Source organism: Prosopis cineraria, unplaced genomic scaffold (genome assembly GCF_029017545.1).
Source record: "Prosopis cineraria cultivar Desert tree isolate PC_DT_omini unplaced genomic scaffold, ASM2901754v1 PC2, whole genome shotgun sequence".
Lineage (NCBI taxonomy): Eukaryota > Viridiplantae > Streptophyta > Magnoliopsida > Fabales > Fabaceae > Prosopis > Prosopis cineraria.
In genome coordinates this window covers 23,801,076-23,820,368 of record NW_026555333.1, presented here as the reverse complement: position 1 = coordinate 23,820,368, position 19,293 = coordinate 23,801,076, and the positions used below count along the sequence as shown (strand labels likewise).

The following is a 19,293-nucleotide window of genomic DNA, read 5'->3' as shown; positions in this document are numbered from 1 at the left end:
ATACGTCTAGATTCAATGAATATAATATAGAGTGAATGAGTTATATGTATATATATATATATATTTAAATATTTATTTGATAAATATTTATATTTATATATATATATATATATATTTATATAAAATATAAAATTCAAAATATAATTATATATATATATGTATATATATCTATATGTGTGTGTGTGTGTATCAAATATGTATATGTATATGGTATATAAAATTAAATATAAATAATATAATATATATATATATATATTTGAAATATATATGTATATATATATTCGTATATATATATAATATAATATGTATATGTGATATATATTATATTATATTATATTATGTTAGTTTTAAATTTAATTTTATATGATAGATTAAATTTAATAACTAACATGATAAGAGAGAATATCATGTCAGTTTTATAATTTAAATTTATAAGATAAGTTCGAATTATATATGATATTATGGATTAAATTTATGAGATAAATTTAATAAAATTTTTGTGAGCTTTTAAGTGGAAGACAAAAACCCTTATCTATATATTATATATAGATAGGGACATCCTTATAAAGGAGAAGAGAGAGTTAGAAAAGTTCTGACAACAAAAACACTCTGAGAGCCATGAAACATCCCATGGAAAGAAAAATTAATGTTTAAAGAAGAATGAACGCTGAGAGTGCTAGCACGCTGTTTAAGTTAGAGAGCTGTTCGTGTGGATACCAGTAGAGAGAGCAGATCTATGTTGTTAGCTCCAGAGATCCAAACGTGCGCCAACTTCAAAGAATTAAAAGGTAACTCTTCTATCCACCTTGATTTAAATGAGTTCGTTCAGTTTATATCAGGATAGGGACTTTGAAATTTTAATCTTCTGCTCCGCCTTCCTATCCAACAACTAATCCATCAAGTGTGAGTGAAAGATGCTAGGTTTTATCCACTCCTGATTGATTAGTTGAGCCCAAAGGCATTATTATGTGGGGTATGCTTGGTAATTAAAGAAAAATATGGGTTAAATATTATGAGTTTACCTCTTAGAAAAAGGAGGAAACAATTACAATGACTCCCTCACACAAGATTGAGAATATGAGGAAGTGGGTGTCAATTTGAAATATACAAGCAAAAATATTGTTCTCTCTGTCTTTTGTATGTGTATTTGTTGTGAAAATAAGTTGGAGTTTGAGTGATTGTGATCACTTGTAGGTTGAAGACCAAGAAGCTTAAAAAATAAAAAAAGGTGTAACATAGTATAATATGGTCAAGATTGGCTTAAATAAAGTGTTACGCAGGCACACAACTATTTGAGATCTAATTATTAGATTCGAGTATTATTAGCTAGGTTTAATTAAGATAGCTATTTACACATGTTATTTTTCTATCCATGATGTTATATATTGAATTTAAAAGCAACTGAGCTTCTTTCACTTGATCCAACTATCATTAGTAAGTATTAAAAAGTGCGTCTAATTTCATATGAATAATAGAAAGAATTTTAGAAGTTGTTTGATTTGCTTGTGCATTATTATTTTCATTTTGCTTATGCGATATAATATTATTCATTCATATTTTATTTTAATTCATGGTAATGTTAAATTATAGAAAGAGTTGCCACCAATTCCTCATTTGGTTTCATGCAGTAACTAATTAGTTACTCTTTAAACAAAATAATTGTCACTCTTCAATAAAGTGGCAGGTTGCATTGGGGAAAAATATCCCTTTGAACCATGTAAACTGCTTGCTTGGTTAACCTCATTAATCGATTTTTGGGGGAGGAAATCAATTTTTAAAAGGAAATTATCCAAACAGCACAGTCATGAAATAATCAATTAATGAGGAGGGAATCGATTTTTTTGTTAAGCTATTTATAAAAGCTTATCTAATTCTCATTTTACCATATTAATAATAAATAATTTTTCAATAATTTATTTTTGTGTTAAATAAAATTAAACAAATTTAAAAATATTAGATAAAAATTTATCAATAATTTAATTTTGAGAAGCAATATCTTTTATGATAATTTGCATAGTTAAAATTGACTCTGACAAAATTATCCAAACATCTTTAATTTTGTTAAAATCAATATTAAAAAAATATCTAAACATATTGCGTTATAACTTAATCAATTATAATTAAAATTAAATATATTAATTAATTATTTTTATAATTAATTATATTTAATTAAAATTCAAACGGCTACAAAATAGTTTCCTCTTAAGAAGGAGTATAGATATATGGAGTTAAAGGTTTCAGACTTATTTCGAAAAAGCCACTTATTGAAAAGCTTTATAATTCCCAATACACACAGGACATTCTGAGTACTTCTTTCTCTCTTTTTGATGGGAATGATCATCTGGTCTGGATCAAAAAATAAACAGGAAGCTGTACTGTTAAAAAGTGATTCTCTATTCTGGACAATGAAGCACATGGATCTACTGGAGGCTTTTCTTGTATCTGGTATTGTTATTGGAAATTGCAAATTCATAAAAAAAAAATTTAGATAATGTTTGGATTGATGAATTTATATTTAGATTTTAGATTTCAAATAATGCCTTTTTGAATTTCACATTTTAAATCCATGTATTTTAAAATTATTTATTTAGATAATTTAAAATTTTTAAATGAAAAATAGAGATGAATTGAGATTTGAAATGAAAATTAAAAATTAAAAATGATAATATTATCTCTATTTTTTAGTCCAGGAGAGATGATAAAAGATACGAAAATCATAAAGATGTCAATATAATAAAAAGTTAAAGAGAATGAAATGTTTGAAATTATTAGAATTTCAAATGGTTATAATGTAGATGGAATTTGAAATTATAAAAAAAATTATAATTTAAAATGAATTTAAATTTGAATTAAATTAAAATTCATAAATTTTTGTGTATCTAAATGAGAAATTAATTTGGTCTAAATCTAAATCTCCATTAATCCAAATAAATCATGGATCTCTATTTAATAATAATCAAAAGTTGAATGCAAATGAAAACCTTAATTTTATTTATGGAGCTTTGAAATGATAAAATAATTTGGTCAAAAAAAAGAAATGATAAAATAATAATAATAACAACTCTAATACTAATGAATAAAATTTTTTATTCAAATATCCCTAATAAATAATCCTCGTATCTTAAACTAGTGTAAATTAATAAAATGAATTTGTACTGTTTAGAATAATTAATGAGAAAATTAATCATTTGAATCAAGCTGTCCCTATTCCAGTTATTGTTCGTAAGCACCATGTGTCCCGTTCGAATCCTTGCCCACTGTGTACAAATTGGAGAAAGTCTGGCTCATTTCTTCTTCCATTGCCCTTTCTCTAGAGCTTTATGGTTAATTTGCATATCATTTTTTTGTCACTAAATTCAGATGTTAATAAGGATCAGAGATGGTCTTTAAAGAAGCCTCAGGAAGAAAAGAATGGTGCATATATTTAAGAGTTAAGGTTTAATTTTATCCCTATACTTATTTTTTTAAGAGTGTTGGGTACCTTATACTCTTAAATGGATCAATTTTATTTCTAAACTATTTTTTCGAGGAGCAAAACACCCCCTCAATTAATGAATCGTTACCTCTACAATTATATGCTGATGTGACATGTCTGTGGGGCCACGCACAATGACAGGTAAAACTCTAACCATATCTTTTGGTGCTAATTTGCCTTCGAACTCTTTTTTAAGGAGTGTTGAGCACCCTAAAGTCTTTTTCTAAAAGCGCTAGGCACTCTTAAATCTTGTTAAAATAAAATTTAATAAATATTATTAAAATATTAAGTATTCTAATATTTAATAATTTAAATATTATTATTTAAAATATTATACCACCCAATTTAATATTTTTAATATTTTATAATTTTGTATTAAAAACAAAGAGAATGAACCTCCAAATTAATGAAGGAAATTTTTTTTCTTATCTCTCCATTTTTTTCTTGTTAAATAACTTTTTTTATAACACATTAAAGGAATAAGTAGTATCTTTCAAATAAACATTTTTATTATCATTTTGTTGGTCTTTATTGTCATATTTTTTTATTTTACTCTTAACACTGCAATTTACAGAAAGTATTAAATTTGGATAGTATAATATTTTGGAAAAAAATTGTTAGTTGACTTAAAAAAATTAAGAAACTTAACCAATATTAAAAATATAAGTAAGTTTCGACGCACACAAAAAGCATAACAATTTGGGCACTGCCTCAGAAAAAAATTAAAAATTGATATATAAAAAATAAGAAGTTATCTATAAATTTATAAAATGCTAGTTTGAGTCGTTAATATTTAAAAAATAATTTATAAATTTTAAATGAATATTTGTAAATAATAATATTTAAATTATTAAATATGAAAATATTTAATATTTTGGCAATATTTATTAAATTTTATTTTAATAAGACTTAAAGGTATTCAGTGCTCCTAAAAAAAGACTTTAGGGTACTCAGCATTTCTGAAAAAAGAGTTCAGGGGCATATTAGTATTAAAAAATATGGTTAGAGTCTTACATGTCCATATCAACTTATAACAATAGAGTTAACGGATGAGGTTTTTTGCTCCTTAAAAAAATAGTTTAAGGATAAACACTACTACAAAAAAGGAAATATAAAACGGTTATTTTTTTTATTATTTAATGGTTATGAACTATTGAGTAAGCTAGCATTGAATATTCTATGAACATTTATTCAATGATTTTTAGCCATTAAATATTCTCCATTTATTCAATGGTTTTTATTCTAAAACCATTACATTAATTTTTGGAATTTAGAAATGAGAAATTGTGAGAGATAATATTCAACGGTTTTGGACTGAAAACCACTGAATATTTTCTATTATTCAACAGTTATTCACTAATAACTGTTGAATGTATTACTTATTTAGTGGTTCTGTGACGCAACCATTGAATAGTTTTTATTGCATTATTAATCACCATATTCAACGGTTTTCTCTCATAACCGTTGAATATTGTGACCTAATTTTTTGCATTGACTAGACTGCATTTCTAACAACCCTCCTGCATTGTAAATTACAAATGATATTCTAGCATCCAGACACAAGTTCTAGCGAATAATAGTCACGTATATACATATAAATGTATAATGAATTCTTATAAAAAAAACTTATATACAACTTGAAGTGTTTAAATTAAAGCAATTAGTGGTTAAAACATGAAGCTCTGAATCCCAAAATTTGCCTAAGTTTCCTAACTATCACTACTGCTGGCTGTTGAAAGTAAACTATGCTTTAAAAATACTGTGTGCTAACTCTTCAAGGACTTCTTCCATTTGAGCATGAGTATATGTGTCACAGTATGTGTCCTCGTGGTACTATATGCAACAACAACAACAAAAAATTAAAATCATGTTTATTGATAAAAATTAATAAAATATTAATGAATAGGAAGACAATATATATTACATTATTCGAAAGAATTCCAATTGGAGCAAGTTGGATTATGTCCTTCATTAATTTCATGACAGCGTACCCACAATCCCTGATTTTGTCTACTTGCTCTAGGCACTACAATCATATAATGAATAAAAAAACTGAATAGTTAATTAATAATATGACATGACCTATATAGTGACGTTGCTAACATAATTAATGATAAATACATATACCTTGACAACTGTCCATTATGCTGCTGTATCAAACCGACTGCTGCCCTTTACTAGTTGTCGAAATTGTTAATCAACATCAGTGCGATACATGACAATGGCCCTAACGTGAAATAAAAAACTTGACATGAGAAATATTCATACAAAAAGAACAAATTACTTACATATACACAAACAAATTAATCAACTGATTAATCATTTTCACAATATGTGCTCTGTTAGAGGGATGGCCACTAGGAATAGGGTCAAGGTACCACACCCTCCCTAAAGTTGGATTGATCACAAGTAACATCTAGTGTCCCCTATGACAAAAATTATAATTAGAAAGTATCATATAAATAATTAAATTTTAAATAAATTAAAGTGAAACATCATAAAATAACTTACCCTTTACAATAAGGTGATATGAATATTGTGTTCTTGTTAGCACCACATTATTGGAAGTACTTTGAAAGCTTCTGAGATATTTCCAGTCCTTGCATAGGACTCATTATGTTGTGGCCATAAGGAGAGACCATATGAGGACTGACAAATATAATCCTCCATACTATATCTCTTTCAGCAAGTATGGTAGTGTAGAGGCTCCTTAAATGTCAAAATAACTAGAACAATATATGATTGAAGTAAGTGTGTGTGTGTTTTGTGTGTGTGTGTGTGTGTGTGTGTGTGTGTGTGTAGTTAAACATTTAATGAAAGGTTTCGGAAACATGCCTCATATATAAGTTACATAAGGTAGTGGTAGCCTTTGCATGGTTGAATAAATCATCCAACACCTCATTGTTGACTTGGTCAAAAGACTGTAGATCAACATACATGTCCATAAGGAAAAGGAGTAATACTCCTTGCATCTCGACATAAGTTTTTAGTAATTGTCGATTTTTGTTGGGTGCGACCTGATGCTTAGAGGCTTGAGGCTAAAGGGCTTTAGGCAGATGGACTTGAGGGAGAACTAGTATCTTTTGGAGAAATGCGATGGACTCTTTGGATTTATCAGAGTTCTTCTTATCCTTTCCCCTCTTCTGCTTAGTAATGAATGCTTTCATAGCCTCCAGTGCTTTCTTTCCCACCAATTTATCAACAGGCTAATTTTTTCAACATATAAGATAGTTAGATATCAACTATAAAAAAATTCAAAAGAAGTTAAATTTCAATTATAATTTTAACAAATATACCTTTAGAGATGGTGCCGAAATACGAAAAAGATGAACCGACCATGTAACAAAGCTGAGCGATGCATCTACTACTGTCCTTGCATCCGGAGTAGGATAGGGTAGATCATAATTAGGATTCTCAACTGTCTTTAAAAAAACTTTCACTGTCCCTTCAGGGATTTGTTCATTGTGAAGCATCACTTGCCCAGCAATATTGTACATACACCCCAATGCAACAACATGGTTGTCTTCTGCCAAATAGTCAATGTCGGCCTCACCCTACACAAATTTAAAAAAAAAAAAAAAAAAAAAAATTGTGCAATATGAACAATAAAAGTAGTATTATGTGTAAGATTATAGTAAAATGAATAATAATACCTCAAATAGGAGCTAAGATGGGATTGTGCAACTATCGTTTATACTGCCCAATAGAAGCCCCAACTTATGCCAGCTCAACAGCATGTCGATGAGTCTAGATTGTTCTTATATCTGTTGTGATTGTGCTAGTATCTGCTGCTTCTGTTCCGCTAGCTCTTGCCTCAACTCTTGAACCTCAGCAAAAGAAGCAGCCTTTTTACTGCACTTGAATGCATATCTAAAGTAATCTTTTCTTGTGACTCTAAAGCCAACGCCCTGAACACGACCAAGATGGTCAATATTCCCTGACGCCTTCTCCAATATATCCTCATCAACAGTTTGAGTGACTGTTAATGCCTCCTGAGTTAAAGTCTCCTGTGAAGCAAAAAAAAGCAAAGTGAATAAGTAAAAACTAATAATATTATATCAATATATCATTAATACTTACAATTGTTTCAACAACCGCTTTTGTTTTTAGGTTGTCAATATTGCCTACTTTATTTTTTTGAGCCTCAACCCAAATTCTGCCACGGGATATAGAACCCTTCGATACTTACTCTTTCTTAATCAAGTCCTTTTCAACTCCCACATATCCCTTACGTCCAACCTTATATGTATATTTATTCTTTTTTGCCAACTCTTTATTTTTTGTGCTTAATGCCTTTGAAAAAACACAAAACATGACAAGTCAATTAATATAAAAAGGAGGTGACAACAAAAGCAATAATACATAAATAAAATAACATTAATATTACCTTGAACTCTAGACTACGGTGTGAGTTGATAAAAGCTTTTCATTCATCCTCACTTACAATTATTGAAATAAGGGAAGGAACTGTATCTTCGATACCTTCTATGTCAGGGTTCACTAAAAATTTATGGGTAACAGAACTTTTAAAAGATCTTAAGGTTATCCTAACTTTTTGTAGAACAAACTTCTTACACCTTTCCTCGATCTTAAATCCTGACTGCAAGACAAACATGTCAATTTAAACAAATGATTGTAAAACATTAAGTTTTAAAAAGTAAGCAAAGTGATAGTATCTTACTGTTAAAGTTCTCCACACTATATCCATCATTGTTAGAGTTGCATTCTTCTAAGATTTTAAAGTAATGGGCACTGAGGACTTCGCTGCCATGCCAATATAATTAATGAAGTTATAACTATCAACTACTTGATTTTTATTGTTCCACTTGATAGTAAACTTTCTTCCTTCATTTCTTGTTTACTGACTTCCTCTATCACAACCAATCCCCTCCTTAATTATTCTTCCTACCTATCAAGGTTAGCCTTCTTCTTAGCCGGGTCATCATGTTGCCTACTTGGACTACTGGATCTAGAGCCAGTGTCAAGATGATCATGCTTAGTAGCCATTTACCTGTGAAAGCAATAATAATCAAGATTCAATAAATAAAAAAAGAATAAGTTAGAAAATAAATCAAAGAAATAATAACAACACATGCATTTTCTTTAATAAGTCAACAATAACATAACTACCTAGTTATGTTGTTCTTTTTCTTGTTCTTGTTTTAACTACTTTTTTAACTAATTTCTTCTTTACTTTAATAACCTTCTTCTTTTGTTGAATTGATTTCCCCATCGTAGAAATTCAAATTCCCTCATTATGATCACGTCTTACATAGAAAGCATTATCTTCAATACTGTCTACATCATCATCATTTTTAAATGATGTCCCATGAAATAGATCGATTTCAACCTCATCATTTCTTTGAATGTGCTCATTTTCTGTATCTTCCATTTGTTCAACTTTCTTGTTACTCCATAAAACAATAAACCATTCCTCTTTAGCTGGATCATGGACATAAAAAACTTGTTTGGCTTAGGAAGAAAAAATGAAAGGATCCTCTATGAACCCTTCCTTATTCAGATTCACCCTAATCAACCCAAAGTCATCAACATCTACCACATTCTTATATTCAACCCACTTACAACAGAAGATTGAAACTTGAAAGGAGATGTAATCTAACTCCCAAATGTACTCAATTACCCCGAAGTAATGCATTTTTGCGTAAATAGGTTTTTATCTTTTGCACTGGAATTGTGCATGCTATCACCTATGGTGGATACACCACTATTTTGTATCGTACTTCAGTCATCATGCTCCTTGTGTAGAACTTATACCCATTGCTAATATAGCTAGTGTAAGAGAAGACATGTTTGCTCGGACCTTGTACTAGCTATCTTAAACTATCAAGAACTGAATTAGGATCAGCATTGTACTTCCCTTTGATATGCTCTTTCAACTAGTTAATGAACTGTTTATTGTGCAGTTTGATGATCCAACTCTCTAATCGATGATAGTACTGCCTTTTTAGCTTTGCCTTATGAATTTTTGCATACTCATCAATCTCTGGAGAGTTGTACAGCACTAAAAGGTGTACTCTTTTCCATTAGTCACTTGAGATCATGGCAGCTTTTCTTCTCATTGTCCATTTTGTAGCTTCATCATCAATATTCCTTAAATTCTTTAAGTATTGACTATAGAAGTGAATAACCTCTTCATTAATATATCGTTCAACAATGCAACCTTCTAGTCAGCTACGACTTTTTACATACCCTTTCAATACTTTCATATTACGCTCAAAAGGGTACATCCTAACATCCACCTCAAATAAGCAAGGCCGCATAATTGAACCTCCCTAACCAAGTGAACGGTTAAGTAGACCATGATATCACAAAATGCAGGAAAGAGAAAAACATCTCTAACTCACATAATATTTGCACAATTCGGCTTTGCAACTTTAGCAACTTGTCAGGATTAATTACTTTACTACAGAGGCACCTAAAGAAGGAACATAGCTTTGTGATTGTACCTCACACATTATCAAGTAAAATACCATGTGTAGCCACCAGAATAAAATTTTCTATTAAAATATGGCAATCATAAGTCTTTAAACCCTTTAACTTTAGGTCCTTCATTGAGACAAGGTTTCTAACATTTGAAGAATAGCCATCTAGAACCATGACTATAGCAAGAAACTCACATAAACTTTTTTTTTTCTTTTCTAGACAATGTGTGAGCTACTGCTTAAAGAAATATAATTTCCCCACTTAAGAGCATAGGGTACCCAGTGCTCCTAAAAATAAATATAAGGACAAAATTAAACATGAGCCCTATATTTAATCATTGAAACAAAAAAGGTAAAAGGACAAGGGAGTGGAATGAGTTTATGTTTATGCAAAAATCTGGTTTTTCTTGATCATTAGTAGATTGAAAAGGCTTACAGAATCTTAAAGGCAAAATCGCTCTCTCTCTCTCTCTCTCTCAAACAAGCAAGCAAGCTTGTTTTTTAATTCAGAAGGCTTCAGAAGGCCGAGAACGCAGCAAATGGACTTACATGGTTCATTACAAGATGCAAAAGCAAGCTCGTTTTTTAATTTAGAAGGCTGAGCACGCAGCAAATGGACTTACATGGTTCATTACAAGATGCAAAGAAGATGGGGTTAGCAGTCTCAGATATGTCTTTCTCTAATATCTTTTATAATATCCCAAATTTGTAATTTCATTTTTCTTTTTCCACTGGATTATCGGTTTTGATTTCACATAAGAGATATTATTTCCATATCTTAAGTTTTGAAACGATGAAGTGTTGTTTTTTTTTTTACCATTTTCCAAAAATAATGGGGTGTAATTGTGGTATTTTTCTTTAAAAAATTATAAAAATACAAAACTTCATCGTCTTAGAACTTCAATCTATGAAAATGTTTCTTGTTTTATGAAGAATTTAATGATCCAATGAAAAAATAAATTAAAAAGTTATGACATTATAAAGAATACTAAAAAAAGCCATTATAGTGGCCCTAGTCCAAGAAGATGCTGCATCTCTTCAAATTTTATGGAGATCCTTCCTCCCTAGACAATATATAACTTCCAAAGTGAACTAATAATAAAAAATATGAAAAGAAATATATAATAATAGATAAAATAAAATAAAATTTATCTTCATATTAAAAGTAATATAGTTATGGGAATGAATCCCCTACAAGGGGAATTACGCAATAATTAAGAAGTGATATAATATAAGAAGAATGACAGATAAATTTCTCTAAAATAAAAAAAATGATAATTTGATCTTGCTAAATATAATAATGACAATGAGGTCCCAAGAGACTTTTTTGATATTAAATTTATGTGTGGAATTACTTTAGTACCCCTCTGCAACTAATTTTGTATAGTTCATAAATTTCATATAAATATTCGTAAGTTTGATTCTACTAATGATGAAAACTATTTAAAAAATTACAATTTTCTATCAGTAATTTTTTTCAATCAACAAAGTCCAACTAATTTGATATTAAAAAAAAAAGTCTAACTAATTTTATATGGTTCACAAATTTGTTATAAATATTTGCAAGTTTGATTCCACCGATAACTAAAATGATTTAAAAAATCACAATTTTCTATCAGTAAAGCCTAAATAATTTTATATCATTTATAAGTTTGATATAAGTATTTGTAAGTTTGATTCAATCAATGAGTAAAACAACTTAGAAAATCATAACTTTCTAAATCGCAAAAAGGTACAAAGTAATTTCACACAGAAATTTAATTTCAAAGAAGTCCTTTAAAACCTCACTGTAATTATTATATTTTGCGAAGCCAAATTATCATTTTTCTATTTTAGAAGAATTTATATGTCATTCTCCCTACCATATATTCAATATTCAATAATTAGTAGGAGAGTAGCGTATAATTTACTTCATATCTACCAAAGCACACAAACATTAGAGATTTTAAAACTATCATTTTTTTTTTAAAAAATATAACTTTAAATTCCTACATTTTATTCATATTTTGATATTGGTCCATGTACTTTTTTTGATGTTTAAATCCCTCCAAGGCTAGAATATCAAAAAAAAAATATAGGGACCAATAACAAATCGTGAATAAAATGCAGGAATGTAAAGTTATATTTTTTTTTTATGTCACTAGATTTGAGATACGGGTGGGTTAAACTCATATAGGCTTGGCCTTTATAAACCCGGCTCTTATGAACTACTAAGTTTTTTCAAAATTGATTGTTTTTAAAGTTTAACTTTTATTTAAAGAGTTCAAGATCATGCCTGTCGATCCATTTAAAAAATATTTATTTTTTAGATAAATTTTAATATTATAACATTACAAATTAATTTCTAATTGCTTTCCTGTATCAACACTTGAATAATTTTGGAATAATAATAAATTTGTGATTCCAACTTCCAGCAATCGATATTGTTTTAATATAACTAACTGTGTCTACGTTGTACTTTGTAAAATAGCCAACAAATTTGCGATAGGTTATAACTTAAAAAGGCAACAACACTGTCAATTTGCGCTTCGGTAAATAAAAAATGTATTTTGAAAAAAAAATGTTGTAGGGGGGAAAAGTATTTTATAATGGTTTTCAATTTGATGGACGAGGGATCAAGAGAGCTTTCTTGAAATTATATTCTGCCTCTCTTAAAAAAATATGTAAGGTATTTTTTAAAAAATTAAATGTTAAAAAATATAAGGTATTTTTAATTTTTTAAGATATAATTATTATCTTTTTTTTAAATTTTCCCTATTGAATAAATTAATTTATATTTATTTTAGGATGAAACACTCTATTAAATAGGAGTAAATATAAAGAGAGATGATTAATTTAAAAATAAGTAATTATTTTATTGAGATGAGATTCAGTTAAAAATTCTTTACATTTTTTAATGAAAAGAGTATATAAGAAAAAGTTTCCATGTTTTTATTTGCATTTTGAATTAAAAATCTTCTCAAGTGCCAACAATCCATAGCTTAGAAAATACATGCATAGGAGTTTATTGACAAACAATTAAATCCATAATTCAAGCAAACTTAAGGGAATAAACATGCAATCCATAATATAGTGTCCGTTTAAATTTTAGTTAGGTATAATTAATTATAAAAATAATTAATTAAATGATTGATTTTAATCATAACTGATTATGTTATAACACAATTTGTTTAGATATTATTTTTTAAAAATTAATTTTAACAGAATTGAAGATGTTTAAATAATTTATTTAGAATCAATTTTAACTATATAAATTACTATAAAGGACATTACTTTTTAAAATTAAATTCTTCATAAATTTGCATTTAATATTATTAAATTTGTTAAATTTTATTTAAGAAGTGAAATATATTATTTAAATTACATATTTGATTAATTATAGAAATTTAAATTATATTAATATTAACAATTTAATGTATTTAAATAAATAACTCAATATATCTTAGTTCAAATAAATTTAACATAAGAGAAAGATTTAATTCTTAAATATCAAACATTAATTTTACAATAACTAATGAAAATGATAATATATAAATTGATCTCTAATGACATCATCGATATGAGCTATATCTGACGATTATATTAAGCATTGTTTTGAAATTTTGGCAAAATAAAAAAAAATAACAATGTAACAAATGACGCAAAATCTATCTCTATCTCTCTCTCTCGGTGGACCTTTGCAACAATCTTTGTAATAATCTTAAATTTTAAATTAAATTAAATTAAATTTTCTCTACCAATTAATATCTTATTTGAATTAGTTATATAGTAAGTGCTTAGTAGAGGGTGATAGTTGACAGGAACTTATTTTAGTAATTTTTTGGAGGATCTACAGTTCAAATTTTACTAAGAAAAAAAAAGAGAAAAGAGTTTAATTTTATTTTTATTAAATTTTGTGCTTTTTTTATAATTTTTTCTTGAGTCTTTCTTTATAATTTTTTTCAATGCTTTTGATCTTTTTCAAAGAAGCTCACAAATATAGCTCTTGAAAAAAATCAATTTTTCTCCAACAATCGATTAACTGAGAAAAATGATGTTTGGGTATTTCTTTTTTATTAATCAATTTTTTCAGTTAAAATTGATTATTTTCTTAACCAAACTGGCACATAATCATACGACAACTAAAAGTGAATAATTAAGTTTGAGAAACTCTAGTGTAAAGATTAAAAATTCGTTTGGCAATCTATGTTGAGAATAGTTTTTTGTTCTCCAAAATAAAAGAACAAAAAAAATATATTTAGTAACATATTTTTAGGAAGTGTTTTGAAGAATAAAAAAATTAAATATTATTTAGAAGAATAAAAAAATTAAAACATCTTTTAAGTGTTCTGAAATTATTGTTTTAAAGAATAAAAAAAATAAAAAAACAATCATTTTTATTACTTTATTTTTATTTTTGAAGTATATTTTATAAAATATCAGTTCTCAAAATAATTAAATAAAAATATTTTCAAATAAGCCCTAATGATTTGCGCGTTCCACTAGCCGAAAACAGAGGAAGCCTTTTCAAATAAGCTTTTTGCTCCTTTAGAATTGCCAAGCATGCCAGGGGCAGATCTTCAAAAAAGTAATTTTATCAAATGACTGTAAGTTCTCAAAGGTTTTTTACCACAATTTTCTTAAAGTGTTAAAATTAATTTAGAGATAGGAACACCCAAAAGTGCATATAAACACAATATTGCATTACTAGGTAGTAATTACAACGGGATGCTCCAATGACTGGAGGGCAAAACATGTTAACTAGCCTAGGGGGTCTAGACTAAGAGACTGAGAACGCACTAGATGAAGATAAAAGATTAGGGTCGCACTGGGTGAGATTGAAGTTGGTGTTAGGTTAGTTGGGTTTGCTTAGAGTAAGTTTAATTTTTGAGTGTTGTCAAAGTTGCTAAAATGAGATTTTAGTTATGTGCTTGTCGTCTTTTATAAAAAAAAGTAATGATGCACTCTTTTAAATTTAAATTTTATTATTAAAAAAAGTAATAACTATTCGTGCTTGTTTGAGGATTGTGGGTGCCCCTTTTTGAGGGGATACAGTGAAGTGAGTGGTTCACGTTTCTCAAAAAATGAAAAAAATATTCTTAAAACTTGATCGTCGTTCCATTGAAACATGACATTCCACTGAATCTCTCCATGGTTTAGCCTTATTGGGCCATAGTGTGGTTTTATTTTGAATTGGGCTTTATCGGATCCGTTTTCAAGTCGAGTATATCAATTCTAGACCAAACAGCTCAAATTTTAAGATTGAGCCCTTATAAAAAAGAACTTAAACAAGAGGCCCGTGCAGCCTAGTCATATTCTTGGCTCTATTTATCACCTGCCTCTAACTTCCTTAGCTTCCTTGTGTGAAGTAGTGCATTACAACTATGTTTATATACGCAACTGGAAAAAAAATGTGCTAATTTAAAAAAACGGAAGCTAGAAATGGCTCACAATGTGTAAAAAGATGGATAGAAAGTGAGCCAAAGAAGAAAAATAAATGGTCAAGTGGCAAAAATTCACAAATTCAATCAAATAAGAGGAAGGGAAAAACATCTCCAGTTGAAAAAAATTCACAAAGTCAAGAACAAAGAACAAACAGCAATTCCATTCTTGAACCTTGAAGTGCAATTCCACAGCAACAAACATAATCTAAGAATTTGAAGATGGAACAAAAGCAGATCTTTCATTTTAAACATTTAAATTGCTCACGGCATGAAGTTCTTCACGATAGTATCTTCTTCATAGTAACAAATATCAACATTTAAACGTTAGTTGACTTCGAGTTGAAAGTTATCACCATTAAAATTTAGACATTAAACATTGACTGGCATTAAAATTTAGATAAGTTGAGTTTTAAAAATTCATTAAAGTTAGGATATATCTTTAGGTTTAAATAACGTTTACAGTGGCACGGAATTTGATCTCACAAATTTGTAACTTACAGGTTAAATTTTTATTAATTAGATCAACTTTTATTAATTATTACCGTAGGTTAGACACTCAATGGATGTGTTGAATTTGATTGATAAGAGGTAAATTATATACGACGCTCCTTCTAACTATTGGACAGATCGTACGCTGATGATTTCTACACTGCCCAACCCCCGCGTGATGGCCACAGGACGGGATTCATTCCTGTCATGGCCTCTGCAGGTGATTATTATTAATGATTTAATTTAGGTTAAATATAATATATTTTTAATTTGTGTGGGTGTATTTCATTTAATATACCAACAGCCCCACTAAAAGGTGCGATTCCTTCTTCTCCGTGTCTGTTTATAAATGAAGTGTTTGATTGAGTGCTGTAATAATTTATCTTGCCCCAAAATAAAATCATTAATACTTTATCGTAGATTATTACCACAAGCAAAGTTTATTACAATCAATGTAAAAAAGGGGGGGAAAAGAGTTTATTACAATAAGCAATCAAAACCCTAAGTCCGCGTGATGGCCAGTTGGGTCAGAAGAAAGGTAGAAAGTAGGGAAATAGGAAAGCAACAAATCAAAAACAATAAAGAACAATAAAAGGCAAAATTCCGTATAGTAGACTTATTTAAAATAAATTCTATAAAATTCAGAAATTATAATAAATCACTTAAGATTTCAGTATAATTTAAAATTAGGATGTAAAGTTAATAATATTCTTATTAAAAATATATTATATTAATTTAATAATTTATAATTATTTTATTAATAATTTATAATTATCATTTTAACTTTTTAAAATTATAATTTCACACGTCAAATAGTTAAACTATTTATGAATTACAAGTTTAATATTAATTCTATACAATACCTTATTCATAATTTACAACTATTACTTTAATATTATATAATTATAATTATAATTTCATATATTTAATAGTTAAATCAATTATGTATTTTTAATAAAGTTTAATACTCCCTCCGTTTAAAAATATAAGGTATTTTTTAAAGAGTTGGATGTTTAAAAATGTAAGACATTTTTAGTTTTTGAGGTGTACTTATTTTCTTTTTTTTAAAGTGTTCTTATTGATAATAACTTTATATTTATTATAGAGTATTTAATAAAGGTAAATATAAAAAAATATAGTTAGTTAAAAAAGTAGGTAACTATTTTATTAAGAGTGAGATTTGATTAAAAATATCTTACATTTTTGAATGGAGAAAGTAATAATTATTTATAACTATCTTATTAATAATTTATAACTATCATTTTAATATTTTATAACCGTAACTTCAATATTTTTAATTTTAATAGGAATATTATTGTTTTTATATTCTAATTTTAAATTATGTTCAAATTCTTTAGAATTTAAATTTAATTTTTAAATTTTATTGGGACTTATGTATAAATAAATTTGTCATATAAAACTTATGCATAATTTTTTTAAAAGAAGAAATAAATAAATGAAGGAACGCCATTACACGATTACAGCCACAGCTTGGGAAACATGCACACACCACTCCACGTTTCATAATAATCAAACCAATTTTTTTTTTATATATTATTTTATAACTCATTTTTCTTTATGCGTTGAAGAGGTGTGGTGAGGTGGTGCTAGCTTTGATACCTCCTCTTCACATTCACACACCTCCTCTCTCTTTCTCTCTCTTTTATCTTCTTCTTCCTCTCCTTCTCTTCTCACAAATTCCTTATTCTTTCCCACTCCGAGATGTTCCTCATGAATCTATAACCTGTTTTTGAACCACCCACAAGTCCAAGACTAGATCTTGGTTTCTCTTCGCCTGAGATATCCAGATCTGTTGGTTCAGATCATGAGGAAAGGCAGAGCAGCTGCGCAGGTGAAGACGGCGACTGAGGCGGCGGCGGCGGTTGGGGTGGACGGATCCGGATCGAGGACTGTTTTAAAAGAGCCGAGGTACCGGGGCGTGAGGAAGAGGCCGTGGGGTAGATTTGCGGCGGAGATCAGAGACCCTGTTAAGAAAGCTCGTGTGTGGCTCGGCGCCTTCGATTCGGCCGAAGAAGCCGCTCGAGCTTACGACGCCGCCGCTCTCAGCCTGCGTGGACCTAAGGCTAAGACCAACTTTCCGATCAACTCTTCTTCTCTCTCACGCTTCTGTTACCACCATAACAATAACAACCCCGCCGATCCGTTTTTAGATCACAGGTTGTATGCTTCTAATGACTTCCAGGAGCACCAGATCAATCCTCAGAGACCTACTTCCAGCGGCATGAGCAGCACCGTCGAGTCCTTCAGCGGCCCTCGCCCTCGCTCAGCGGCGCCGCCGTTGATCAAAACCACCGCCCCCCGGAGATACCCTCGGACGCCGCCCGTCGTGCCAGAGGATTGCCACAGCGACTGCGATTCATCGTCGTCTGTGGTTGACAACGACGGCGATGATATCGCGTCGTCCTCTTTCCGGCGGCCTTTCCCCTTCGATCTTAACTTCCCACCGGTCGATGAAGATCTTCACTGCACCGATCTGCGCCTCTGATGCTGAACCAGGAGAGAGAAAAAAGTGTCTTTGAATTTTTTATTGGAATTTTTGTTCTTTCTCTTATCTAATATGCGGAGCAAAATGAAAAAAAAAATTGAGGATGGTGATATGATCTTGAATCTGAGAGATAGTGATGATGGGTATTGCTCTTCCTTCTTCCTCTTAAGCTTTGTGAGAGGAAGAAGAAGAAAGAGAGTAATATTATATGATCTGTTTGTTGAACAAGATTTGATGGCAGATCCTTTCTTGTTCTGCTTGTCTGTAATGTACAATACTAGTTAAGAAAAATTCAGTATCGCTCTAACAAAAAGTTAGATCTCTGGCTGCTACCTTCTTCTTATTGCTCTGATCATGGTTTGTTTCTATTTCTGGCTTGGTTCGGTTTTTTTGCCTTTGCTGCAATCTCATTTTACTAATATTCTCCGCGACTTTCTGATTGATGTGTTGGTGAGATGATATTAATGGCAAGCTTAACTTCTGTGTAATGCAATAGATTCTGTCATTGAGAGTGCCTTTTTAGAGTTTGTTCTTATTTTCTTTCTGGTCTAACCATGAAATGTAAATGGAAGGTGGTTGTCACATGTCTTGTGCAGATTTTGATCAATTTGATGTCTCTTTATTTTGGCTAAAGTGATGCAGTATGGAACTCTTTGAAGAGATATTGAACTTTGGATCGGTCCAAGGGATAATGGTTAAAATCGTGTTGAATTATAATAAGATCAGCCATAAACTAACATTTTATTTAACTGATCTCAGTACTGGTTAAACAGTTTATCGAGTTGACTAGGCATGAGAACTCTTGCATTTTGCCTGGTGCATAGAGAAATAGACTCAAGAATGAATTGGTGAGTTAGGTTAACGATGTGCAATACAAAGACATGTGAGGGCGTCAATATATTTATTATATGCAGAAGTAGGTATATGATGATACAATTCTTCCTAGTCTTCAGAGCA

General features: G+C 29.4%; 1 protein-coding gene across 1 annotated transcript; it reads left to right on the top strand.

Annotated features, from left to right (window-relative positions):
* The first annotated feature begins 17,414 nt into the window (after positions 1 to 17,414).
* Positions 17,415 to 18,668, top strand: LOC129303326 (ethylene-responsive transcription factor 7-like). Its single transcript, XM_054942580.1, has one exon. It carries the CDS (start codon positions 17,656 to 17,658, stop codon positions 18,334 to 18,336), a length of 681 nt encoding a protein of 226 aa, XP_054798555.1. The 5' UTR covers positions 17,415 to 17,655; the 3' UTR covers positions 18,337 to 18,668.
* Positions 18,669 to 19,293: the final 625 nt, after the last annotated feature.